The sequence below is a fragment of the Thunnus thynnus genome, chromosome 7, assembly GCF_963924715.1.
Source record: "Thunnus thynnus chromosome 7, fThuThy2.1, whole genome shotgun sequence".
Classification (NCBI taxonomy): Eukaryota; Metazoa; Chordata; class Actinopteri; order Scombriformes; family Scombridae; genus Thunnus; species Thunnus thynnus.
The window spans coordinates 25,686,000-25,698,611 of NC_089523.1; the positions used below are offsets into that span (position 1 = coordinate 25,686,000).

At 40.4% G+C, this 12,612-nt stretch overlaps 1 protein-coding gene across 5 annotated transcripts in view; it reads left to right on the forward strand.

Moving 5' to 3' along the window:
- The window catches only part of LOC137186322 (protein furry homolog), a 54,601-nt gene that overhangs the window by 25,698 nt on the left and 16,291 nt on the right, over positions 1-12,612 (forward strand). For all 5 annotated transcript variants that reach the window (XM_067595163.1, XM_067595167.1, XM_067595162.1 and 2 more), the window contains exons 11-36: positions 116-217; positions 544-647; positions 1,301-1,409; positions 1,570-1,656; positions 2,386-2,557; positions 2,689-2,821; positions 3,064-3,171; positions 3,736-3,991; positions 4,152-4,334; positions 4,431-4,517; positions 5,073-5,332; positions 5,550-5,739; positions 5,999-6,123; positions 6,596-6,653; positions 6,854-6,945; positions 7,229-7,401; positions 7,920-8,080; positions 8,913-9,023; positions 9,541-9,695; positions 10,131-10,230; positions 10,323-10,494; positions 10,885-11,141; positions 11,230-11,376; positions 11,478-11,646; positions 11,876-11,966; positions 12,058-12,140. In XM_067595163.1, coding sequence (XP_067451264.1) covers positions 116-217; positions 544-647; positions 1,301-1,409; positions 1,570-1,656; positions 2,386-2,557; positions 2,689-2,821; positions 3,064-3,171; positions 3,736-3,991; positions 4,152-4,334; positions 4,431-4,517; positions 5,073-5,332; positions 5,550-5,739; positions 5,999-6,123; positions 6,596-6,653; positions 6,854-6,945; positions 7,229-7,401; positions 7,920-8,080; positions 8,913-9,023; positions 9,541-9,695; positions 10,131-10,230; positions 10,323-10,494; positions 10,885-11,141; positions 11,230-11,376; positions 11,478-11,646; positions 11,876-11,966; positions 12,058-12,140 — 3,685 coding nt within the window. The remainder of the gene's footprint in view (positions 1-115; positions 218-543; positions 648-1,300; positions 1,410-1,569; positions 1,657-2,385; positions 2,558-2,688; positions 2,822-3,063; positions 3,172-3,735; positions 3,992-4,151; positions 4,335-4,430; positions 4,518-5,072; positions 5,333-5,549; positions 5,740-5,998; positions 6,124-6,595; positions 6,654-6,853; positions 6,946-7,228; positions 7,402-7,919; positions 8,081-8,912; positions 9,024-9,540; positions 9,696-10,130; positions 10,231-10,322; positions 10,495-10,884; positions 11,142-11,229; positions 11,377-11,477; positions 11,647-11,875; positions 11,967-12,057; positions 12,141-12,612) is intronic.

Consider the following 12,612-nt stretch of genomic DNA (forward strand, 5'->3'; position numbering starts at 1 on the left):
AAAATTAAATGTGGAAACTATAAATGTTCAGCCTATTTTTTAAGTCAGTATGAAGCTATTCTAACAATGCTGTATAGGATAACAGAGATCTAAACACTTGCTGTTCTCTACACAGGCCTTTTACCCGCTGGTGACATGCCTGCTGTGTGTCAGCCAGAAACAGTTCTTCCTCAACAGATGGCATGTCTTCCTTAACAACTGCCTCTCAAATCTGAAGGTATTGTAACATGGAAAGCAGCGGTCAATAAGTTAGATCACAGTAGCCTTTATTTAGGACATGTGTAGAAAGGTCGGTTGTCTTACATAATATCTGACAACAGTGTACTTAATGCTTAAGGCAGTAATTATCCTAACTATCCTCCACAGCATTAAATATATTATATAAGCATAGTGTGATTACAGTAATGATATCTGTAGTTTTCCTATTATATTATAGCCGACAAGAAACTGATTTGTCACATTTAGGCTACAGTGTCACATTTACTGCAATTTTTTTGTGGTTCTGTTGTTGACTTTTCTACTATCAATGTAATTTTATTACAGAGTAGAGACCCTAAAATGGCTCGCGTTGCACTGGAGTCCCTGTATCGTCTGTTGTGGGTCTACATGATCAGAATCAAGTGTGAGAGCAACACTGCAACACAGGGGTAAATAGTTTCACTTCTTATCCTCCTCCTTAACGTGGTGACCTCAGCCCAAGAGGTCCCAATCTTACTTTTATAGATTTCTGTGCTGTGGATACTTGTGGATACTTATTTTCAAGGGGGCATGAAGGAAAATGTCTCACTTTATGAACTTTGAGCCTGCTGATAAAGCCCATGGTCTGAAACATAAACCTGAAAACATTATTTGGTATAAACAAGAAAGTTATTTTAAGAGAAAGTTTACCACCAAACCATCTCTCTTTGTTATTGATTTTATTGGTGTTTGGAAAAAGAGGACTACTTTGCTTTCAATGTACATGCACAAGAGTATTGGCCTGGGGTCAGGCCTGCACCAGATTGTCAGTGCTGGTGGCCCACAGGTTTACCAGCAGCTTACAGGCATGATTATGAGCCTTGAGCCCACATGAGGAATCCCAAACAGGTCAAGCCAGATTTTTCAAACGTGTTTATTAGGCCCAAAATAAACTTGTCTTAAAGTAAACCTCTTTTCAAGCAGTAGATTATCATTATCTGTACAAAATGGGACAATTTACTACAAATTTGATAGTTTTCTATGTGATTTTACACAATTTCCATGGTTTAAATGAGTGTTAAACAAGTGTCTTCATAATGAATTATTTTCTCTATGTCCACAGCCGCCTCAACACTATTGTGACAACACTTTTTCCCAAAGGATCACGCAGTGTGGTGCCAAGAGACATGCCTCTTAATATCTTTGTCAAAATCATCCAGTTTATTGCACAGGTAAACACAAGGATGTACTGTACTGTATTGTATTGTATTGAACAGAAGTCACACATTTCATGTAACTCCCAGTTAAAACCAGTATACTGTACACTTATCATGACATCATGAAGTTTCTGAAATCCAGTTTAACACATTTTTTCTTCTTATTTCGTTGCAGGAAAGACTTGATTTTGCCATGAAAGAAATTATCTTTGACCTTCTTTGTGTTGGGAAACCTGCAAAAGCCTTTAGTCTTAATCCAGAGGTACACAATTTACTTCCACTTATACTGGAACAAACAAAATCAGTCCAGTTCAGCTGTTGTACTGGTTAGTGGTGTAATAGAAATGAAGTTAGTGAGAGGTGCAACATGTCATTTTGATAATGAAAATTGTTAAATTGGCGATTTAAAATCACTCACGTTGTCATTTTTTAAGATGAGTTGATATTTCAAGTGATTACAAATATCTAGATCTTGTAAGATATTTTTAATCAAAGCAGAACAAAAAAGTAATTGTCATAATAAACAAAAAAATCCCTGAAATTAGAAATAGTTTGCTCGTTTTTGATTAAACTCACCAGATTTATTCATAGTACAGAAACTAAAAAGTCTTGTGGTTGAAATGAGAAAAAAACTAACTCTATTTTCTATTCCTCATCAAATTGTAAATATTATTTGAGTATCTGAGCTACTAGCAGTCAGATAAAATCCAATATGGACCACTACTTTGGCCCCCTGGACTCACAAACTTTATGTCAAAGTATCTCACTCTCAAGCTTACTGCAGCAAAAAATATTAAAAATATGCCTTTAATGTCCCACTGCTGCAAGATCATTTGAGTTCCTAACTGCAGTAACTGTTGGTACAATTGATTTTCTGTGCTGAAGTGGTGTTTCAATTTCATTTTCAAAAGCCTGCCAGGACTAATAATCATGTAGAAGGTTTCAAAAGTTGATAACAAACCGCTGAACGTAAAATTTCTTTGCTCTGCAGAGAATGAATATTGGTCTGAGAGCATTCCTGGTCATAGCCGATAAACTGCAGCAGAAGGATGGTGAGCCTCCTATGCCTAACACTGGTTGCACTTTGCCCTCTGGGAACACACTCCGAGTGAAGAAGACATACCTGAGCAAAACACTGACAGATGAGGAGGCCAAAGTCATTGGTGAGCGAGACAGACCATGGTCAGGAATGTTGAAAATGTCATGCTTTTGAAGACTTACATAAGACCTTTAGCATCAATTTAGATGGACTTATTCTGATTAATAACAGTGTTTCCTCTTTCATCCTCGCCAGGGATGTCACAGTATTATTATCATGTGCGTAAGGCTATTGACAACATGCTCAGACACCTGGATAAGGAGGTGGGACGCTGCATGATGATGACTAATGCTCAGATGTTGAACAAGGAGCCTGAGGACATGATCACGTATGTGCGCTCATCGCTCTGTCATCCTAACTGTCAAAACATTTCAAGTTGGCAAAACTCCAGAGTGACTCAGCACAGCAGTGTTAATTGTGGTTACAGTGTCATCATTAACCAGCCCTCAGCTTAAATAACACTGTATGACAATCCAGTTATTTGTAACAATGATTGATCAGTTTACACTTGCCAGTTCAACACATTGAAAGCAAGCTTTTGCATTTAAACTTATAATCTGATCTTTTCAGAGGTGAAAGGAAGCCCAAGATCGATTTGTTCAGAACGTGCGTTGCTGCCATTCCTCGCATCCTGCCTGATGGGATGTCAAAGCCAGAGCTCATAGACCTGCTCTCTCGGTGAGTTGCTGTCTTGGGGAAACCCCATTTATAGGGAAGACCAAGCCCTGGCAAGGTAATTAAGCTTGGAGATCTAATCAAGCGTCATTATTGTTTGTTTGGAAAGACTTCAAAGTTGTTGACAAATTTTCAAGTACCATGCAGGGTAATAACCTGAATTTCCTGCTACCCCAATCTGTTGTCTCGAACAGTGTGTTTTGTTGTTTACATCCCAATATAATGTCATTTTCTAAATAAATATATAACATATAATGGCCATGAAATGTGGACATAATACTGACTTTCTACCTATAATGTTATTGTAATTTTATATTTTTCTTTATTTTAGTACACATAAAATGAAGGGATAAAATTAAAATGCTATTTGAATAGCAATGGATAAACCCATCGTCTAATTAGAAATACATATATTCAGATAAATCCATATATGTAAAGCAAGTAGTTAACAAAGAAGCACATCAGCCAAAAAATCATGAGGCGAAATTCATCCAAAATTATAAGCATAAAGTAATCTGGATTTACTTTATGCTCATGAGACTTCATTTGTCTGCTTTTCTTTTCCAGATTGACAATCCACATGGATGATGAGCTACGACTCATTGCCCAGAATTCATTACAAAGTCTGCTTGTGGATTTCTCTGATTGGCGTGACGACGTCCTGTTTGGATTCATTAACTTCCTGTTGCGTGAGGTCCAAGATACCCACCAGGGGCTGTTAGATACATCCCTCAAATTACTGCTGCAACTGCTCACACAGTGGAAACTCACCCTGGCTGTCCCAGGGAAGAGCTATGACACTGCTAAGATACACACTGCTGAGGTACACACTTTTACCTTAAATATGAAGATGTTCCTGTCTGTTATGGCAGATTTTTGTGTTATTAAATAATAGTCAACACTCTAAATAGAAATTTCAAGTACTAATCCAGCAATGATTGCGATAAATCTGCTTTTGTCTTATTTTGATGTTTATGTCACAGCTGCTGCAGACAAGTTCAAATCTGAAGATACCTGCAGAGCGAGGTCCTCACTCCACAGTGCTGCATGCTGTGGAGGGTCTGGCGCTCGTTCTGCTCTGTTCCTGTCAGCTTAGCACCCGCAGACTGGCTATCTCCATACTCAAGGAGATACGTAGTCTCTTTATGACCATCGGACTGTCTGAGGTAAAGTGAGAGAAACCAAAACTGAGGTGACAGAAATACAGTAGAATTTGGTAATTGAGTTAACAGACTGTGATTTTATACTCTTGTCAACTGCAGGATGATGATAAACCAATGATTGAGATTATGGACCAGCTCAGTCCTGTAATCCTGGAGAGTTTTGTCAATGTTGCAGTCTCTGACACAGTAAGTTGTTTGTAATTTTTATTCTATGGCTTCACTCCAAACTAAACCTGGAGTCTCAATCAAGATGTGTCTGCAGTTTATTTGCTCATGTTTTACATTTCCTGGGATTTTTCTTGGAGTTTCTTCACCCTGTGTCATTTCATGTGACTTGACTTCCAGATAGAAAAGTAAGATGCTTATTACTTGTGTAAACTCCAGAAACTCAAGCCGCTTACATGAAAAGATCTCATGTCTTTGAGCTGTTTAGCCATGTGTGGATTCACCATCAAAAAATCATTGAGTCTGCAACAGAAGCTCAGTTTAGTTATTTAACATGTCAAAAAAAAAAGAATGAACAGCTGGAAGTGAACAGCTGGTGGCCCTTTGACTTCTCTCATTTATGTAATCATCAAACTGACAACATGACACTGAGAATACAAATTTATTGAGAACAGAAAAATGCAGTAAATGTTCAATTTCCGCCTTCCTCATTTTTCACATTTAAATAACTCTTGTTAGGATAGTTACTTAGTCCGTCATGACCCCTGACCCTGATGTGCCACTCGCTGTTCACAGGCCGCAATGTCAGCCGGCCACCACGTGGACCTCCAGTGGCTTGTGGAGTGGAATGCGCTGCTTGTCAACAGTCACTATGACATTAGGAGCCCCTCGCATGTGTGGATCTTTGCCCAGTCTGTGAAGGACCCCTGGGTGCTGTGTGTGTACAGCCTCCTCCGACAGGACAACCTGCCCAAGCACTGTCCTACAGCTCTCAGCTACGCCTGGCCCTACGCCTTCACTCGAATGCAGATGCTCATGCCCCTTGTAGATCCAAAGTAAGTGTCCTCAAATCCTGCAGTGAGATCAGGAGGGAACACAAGATCTCATCACTTCTTTTTTCTATTTTCTGCTTATCTTTACATTCCTGTTTTAAGTATCACCACCTGATACTAGTCTCCCATTGCATAGAAAAACCTCTGAAGATCCTCTGTTAGTAAAAGCTTGGATAAGATTAACGATCTAATGATATTTACATTTTGTGTGATTCACCAGTAACCCAGTGTATGCAAAGAAGACCAGCACTTCTGGCAGTGGAGACAATTACGTAACCCTGTGGAGAAACTACCTGATCCTTTGCTTTGGGGTGGCCAAGCCCAGTATCATGAGCCCCGGCCATCTGAGAGCATCGACACCTGAGATCACAGCCGCCACACCTGACAGCGGTGTCAGCTACGATAACAAGGTAGTTGTCCTTGTCCTCTGGCCTTATTAATTCCCTCAGTGCTTTGTCTCTGCAGGATCAGGTGTTCATACAGAGCTTGTTGACATTCAAACTCAAAGCATCAAATTACACTGCAGCTATTTTACATGAATGGAACAGGAAGCTGATATATTTTTAACTGTACAGACACTTATCTCCATGCGGCCTCGTGCAATTAGTGTGTTCAAGCAGCGTGAGAGGTTTATTTGTCTGACTGAGCTGTCGGTGTTTGATGTTTCAGGTTATCGGGAGCCCATCTGTGGCTTGGCTTCTGAAGCAGTTGGTGCCACTGATGAGGGCAGAGAGCATCGAGTTGACAGAATCATTAGTGCTGGGCTTTGGTCGCACCAATTCCCTTGTTTTCAGGTATATCAGAGAATGGTATTTAGATGTTCTACATGTTGCAGAAACAAACCAATTTCAATTAATGATTTGTTTCTTTAAACTTTAATGTATTTTTTATTATTGATACAAATTGTATTTAAGATGTATAATAGCTTTTTTTGACTGCTGATTTAAGCTGTAGTTTTGTTTTTCTCTCAGAACCAGTGAAATGGAAGTTAGAGCACAATCCATTATTTTCCATGTAATTAAAGTCCATGTTGACCTGTATTTGTGTGGATTTAAAGGAGAGATGAACAGAGGATTATAGTAAAGTGGTCCCTTGTTGCTGTTTACGGAAACATCTAAATAGTTTCCTAGAAATCACTTTTTTTCAGCTTAAATGGGTTTTCCTTAAAAAAAAAATTACTTGCAACTCTGCCCACTGAATATTTATGCTAGTTGTTTGATTGTCATAATTAGTACAGTAGATTATATTTTCACTATCTGCACACAGGGAACTTGTGGAGGAGCTACATCCACTGATGAAAGAGGCATTGGAGAGAAGACCAGAGGTTGGTTGATTTTATTTGCAGCACAGTACATGATATAAGTAAAGTAGGTACTATTAGAATTAATTTGTTAAAGAAGTACTGTGGGCTGACCTAACCAGAGAGCTGACATGTATCAGAAAATCTCAGAAGGGAAAGGTGTTATCCATAGTAAGTAGAGACTTTTGTCATTAAGGATTTTTCTTAATGAATTTTTTTTGTAGAACAAGAAGCGGCGTGAGCGACGAGACCTTCTGAGACTGCAGCTGCTGCGAATCTTTGAGCTGCTTGCTGATGCAGGCGTCATCAGTGACAGGTTAGTGTAGCACAAGTTGACACAACACAGCCCCCAAGCTGGACAGTATCACACTCACAGTACACAAAAGGGGGAACTAAAATATCTAAGCAGGGTCATCTGGATATAATCTTGACTTTTTGCTAATGATATAACACCTTATAATTACTTGCTATATTAAAACTTTAATTTAAGAAGTTAATTTAAGTCATTTTAATAAGTGTTTAAAATATCATTGTCACATTCTGTTTGGTTTGTGATTTCTTCTCACTGGCGTCGCCCTGTTTTCTCTGTGACCCCACAGTACAAACGGAGCTCTGGAACGTGACACCCTCGCCATGGGCGCTCTGTTCCTGGAGTATGTGGATCTAACCCGAATGCTCCTGGAAGCTGAGAATGACAAAGATGCAGAGATACTCAAGGACATCCGAGCTCACTTCAGCGCCATGGTGGCAAACCTCATCCAATGTGTGCCGGGTAATCATAAAAGATTCCTTCCATTAGCTCAGCTTGACAGTCCTTTGTTGTCAGGCCAGACAATGCTGTGCAGGTCAGGCTGATTGATTACTTAATAAAGACTGTATATGTTTTACATTTGTTTTATATGGACACCTAATACAATCCACCAATCCTTCTCATCCATTTGTGGATTGCGAATTACATAATGGGCTTCCATTTGGCTGAGGTTAGCACAGCACATGGAGCTCAAGACTCTTGATATTGATCTTGATTTGGACGTAGCCCAAGGGGAGTAGTTCCAAAAATAGTGCAGCTTAAGGACAGAGCAGGCAAGGACAGGTGATGACTCATAGGTTGCCAAGCATTCACAAGTCCCCACTGAATGACTAATGATCTGTCAGGGGACATCAACACCTGATTATATTGGAGAATGCACTTTTACTCATTAGTTTAAGCGTTTAAGATACTTATTTTTGCTGAGTCTTTGCATTCTAAACGAGCGAACCGATAACAGGCTTGTTTGTCTCCTACCCTAGTGCACCACAGGCGCTTCCTGTTTCCACAGCAGAGCCTGCGGCATCACCTCTTCATCCTCTTCAGTCAGTGGGCTGGCCCTTTCAGCATCATGTTCACTCCTCTGGACCGCTACAGTGACAGAAATCACCAGATCACAAGATATCAATACTGTGCCCTAAAGGTAAACCTGTTGTAGAAGAAGGCAGTAATGTTTGCATTATATATCTATTGATTTCAAGCTCAGTCTAAAGTTGTGACCATTGTATAAATGAGGAGTACATACAGGATAGTGAAGAATAACAGGGCACACAATACAAATCTGTTGTAAAACATGCATGGATTTCCAGCCATCTGAATTGTAGGTCTTTAAGAACTGAACATTAAACACAAAGACACATGCAAGATTTTATTAAATTTGTCATTCACTAAAAAATATTTTTTTATTTAAAAAAGAAATGCTTGTTTGACTGACAAGAGCATATCTTATCCCTGCTAACTTTGAGATGATTTCTTAGTGTAATTCTGGTGTTGTAGACAAATAAACTCACATGCACAATCTCTCCTGAACTGTAGTATGTGAGTGTGCGCTCCATCCAGAAAATTCTGGTATCACCCACATACAAATTTTACCTCACTCATCACACCGCTATCTTAGACTTAGTTGGTTGGTAAACACAGGTGCTGCGGTTTAATGTCACGTTATATGACTTCTGGAAATTCAACATTTACTACCAGCTACCAAACTGAGCTATATAAAGCTTTGCCTATTGCAGCACTGAGCACCACCGCTGCTAAGTCAAATATTCAAGATCACTATGATTTAAAATGTTGACAACATTCACTCCTGCTCGTCCAAAGTTGTGTTGAATAACCACATAAAGATTAAATATGATGCTTTTTTGCCACGATTTGACAATTTTTCCTGCGGATGGAGAAATGGGAGTGTAAGATGAATACATTTGTCTTGAGTGTTAAAACATGTCAGCATATTTGTCTGTCGTTTGTGCTTCCAGGCCATGTCTGCTGTGCTGTGCTGCGGGCCTGTGTTTGATAACGTTGGCCTCTCTCCAGACGGGTACCTCTATAAGTGGCTGGATAATATACTAGCCTGCCAGGATCAGCGGGTATGTGGCCAATACTTTACCACCGTGGTGCATTTAAACAAAGGGCTGACCCAGAAAGCTGCCCCGATAGCTTGCTGAAGCTTGCTGTGTAAAAGCCCGACACTAGTCGTTGCCAACTGCTCACCATTATCTCGCGGGAGTGCTGGCAAGTAGTGAAGGAAGGTTTCGTCTTAAAATAAATTTGTCTGATATTGTTTTCATTTCAGTTTACTGTGATACAAGATAAAGCACCTGCATGTTTATTCTACAAATTCCTTCTCTGCAAAATTGACTGAGCTTTTCTGTTGGCTTAAGGAGTAGCATTTAGTGTAAAAGTAGCCAAGAAAATGTAATTTATCATCTTTTTGGTATGACAGAAGTAGAGCTACTTGAATCATTTTACATTAAATCCTTGAATCTTTCAAAAACAGACACAGTCCTGTAAAAAAAACTAATATAAAATCAGGAATACATACAGGGGATCCTTGAAAAAGAAGTGAAATTTAGGAGTGTGTGTTGATATCCACTCCTGGCTCAGGTCCACCAGCTTGGCTGTGAAGTAGTCATCCTGCTCCTGGAGCTCAATGCCGACCAGGTCAACCTTTTCAACTGGGCTGTGGATCGCTGCTACACAGGCTCCTACCAGCTTGCCTCAGGCTGCTTCAAAGCCATTGCTACCGTCTGTGGCAGCAGGTACAAAATCTCACAATCTCTCTGTCATCTGTTTCACTAGTTGAGATCAGCTTATTCTGCACATAGTTTTTTTTATCAGGGCAGTTTTGTTCTTATCTTTATTTCTTTTTGTTGAGTTTGTATGATGTCATCTTTTGTTTACTGGCATGCAACTTCTTTTGAGATCCAATTAATTAAGGTTTTGCCTAATTAATTTAGATACTTTATCCTCTAGATCATCCAGATTTCTTGTACAAAGGGAGGAAACCACTGGCAAATTAGCTTAAGCTTCAAAGCGTCACCTCAGCTAATCCTCTTAAAGGGCTCACTATTTGTCTGAGATCGGCCTTCCTCTCTTGCTTTATCTCACAAACATTAACCCAAGCACAGACCTTTAAATACTGAAACATTACCTCATTGTAATGTTTTTTTTCTCTTTATCTTTCTTATTTGCAGAAACTACCCAAGTGATATAGTGACACTACTGAATCTGGTGCTCTTCAAGGCATCAGACTCCAACAGAGAAATCTATGAGATTTCAATGCAGCTAATGCAGGTGAGAAATACGAGCATTGTTGTTTGTGGTGCCAATGTGTAATTTTCTGTGGATAAAAGTAGGCTACACACTTCCCATTTTTCTTTCAACAGATTCTTGAAGCTAAGTTGTTTGTATACTCTAAGAGGATTGCAGAGCAAAAGCCAAACAATATCCTTTACGGCACCCACGGTCCACTGCCGCCTCTATACAGTGTCTCCCTGCCTCAGCTCTCCAGCCAGCTGGCCAGGATGTACCCTGAACTCACACTTCCTCTGTTCTCAGGTAGCTCTTCATATAGTATTTGAATGTGTGTGAGTGTGTGTGGCTACAGTAGGGTTAGCTGTGGTATTTCTGCCTGCTGTAATACTCTCACAGGCTTGTCATCTTCTCTTGGTTTCCCACTAAATGCTGCTTGCTCATCTTCCCAAGAAGCCTTCCTCCCACTTCCTGAACACTTGCTGACCCCTATGGACACTCCCACTGACCACAGAAACACTGAAAGCTTAACTACACTAAGTTTAAGTTGAATTCATATGTGGATCAGGATTAAACAGGCAATTATGGTGAAACTGAGTATACATTATGTGTTTGATTTCCATGCAGGATGTAAACACCGCAGTCCCCACTGATGTTATTCTGATGTTGGTATTGCCTTCATTCTGTTTGTTCCAGAGGTTAGCCAGAGGTTCCCCACCACCCATCCCAATGGGAGGCAGATCATGCTGACCTACCTCCTGCCCTGGCTCGGTAACATCGAGCTGGTGGATAGCGGCTTGCTGCTTCCAGTCTTCACACCGTGCACCTCAGATTATGACGCTTCTAGTCGGGCAACCAGCACAGCTTCATCCCACCAACTGAAGGGCACTGGCTGGGGCTCCCTACAAGCCACATCTATGGTTCTCAATAACCTCATGTTCATGACCGCCAAGGTGAAGTCCTGTTGGGGAATCATAATGAACTTGGGTGCAGGTAATCTAAGGTCAATGCAAGCTAACATGACACTATGTATGTACACAGTATGGAGATGACTTACCTGGACCAGAGATGGAAAACGCCTGGAATGCTTTAGTCAGCAATGAGAAGTGGAGCAACAATCTGAGAACCGCACTGCAGTTTCTCATCAGCTTATGTGGTGTCAGCAGTGACACAACCCTTCTGCCATATGTAAGATACATCATTTAGGCCATCTGGAAAATGTTATGCAGCTATTTTTTCTTTTGCTTTCGACAGTTTTATCAATGGTATTCTGTCATATGTTTGTTCAGATAAAGAAGGTGGTGATCTATCTGTGTCGAAACAACACCATGCAAACCATGGAGGAGTTGATATTTGAGTTACAACAAACAGATCCGGTCAACCCTGTGGTGCAGCACTGTGATAGCCCTCCTTTCTATCGCTTCACTGCCACAAGCAAGGCCTCTACAGCAGCCTCAGGTACATCTTTTAACTAAGCTACATCCCATTTTTTTTAAATGAAAATCAACCAACCAGGAAATCCTAACTGCTCCATTGAACCACTTAATGGCCAACCATAGAAAACTCAACAGTACAGATTCCATTGGTGAATGTGAAGCAGTGTTGGTGTTAAAGATCGTGCTCAGTTGACTTTCCTTGAATAAACCGTAAAATTAAAGTGTTTTTTCCTTTTTTCACTCACTTCTAGGCACCACATCGAGCAGCAATACTGTTGTTGCGGGCCAGGAGAGCTTTCCTGACACAGATGATACCAAGACAGCAAAGGACAACGAGGAGAGGTACAGTCAACAATGAGATCTTAAAGCTTGACATTAGATTGATTACAGTATTAGCAAGAACCATCATGATGGGGTTTTTTTCTGTCTTCAGGCTTAGCCACATAATGCGAACACACAACCGCCTGGAATCACGCTACAGCAACAGCTCAGGCGGATCTTACGATGAAGATAAGAGTGAGTATATATTTTGGTATCGCACACCCTATTAAAAAATGTAGTTGTCATGGTCTTGTGAGTGTGGAATACACAGACTGGGTTGGAGGATAAGATGGTGACCGGCATGGTGTCATTGATAATGCATGAGCAGTGCAGAGTGTCCTGGGGCTCTTAAAAGGCTTCGGTGAGAACTGGCACCGAAATAAAAGTAATCGAGCAAAGGGCCTCTGCACTGCTGCCAGCGGCCCAAAAACAGCTTTGTTGTGAGTATGAGTAATGACACAATGAAAAGCATCCCTAAATAGCCTTTAAGGGCTTATCCTCCAAATTGAAGTTCTCCTCTGTGCATATTTTTTTTTTTTGTATTTTTAAAGTATTTGAATGCACCTCCTATTTACATCAGTGACATGTTCTACTTTTCTATGTGGCTACATGCTATCCATGTCCATTTATTAAGCTGTGGCCATAGGCATTATGTTTTTGGGTTGTC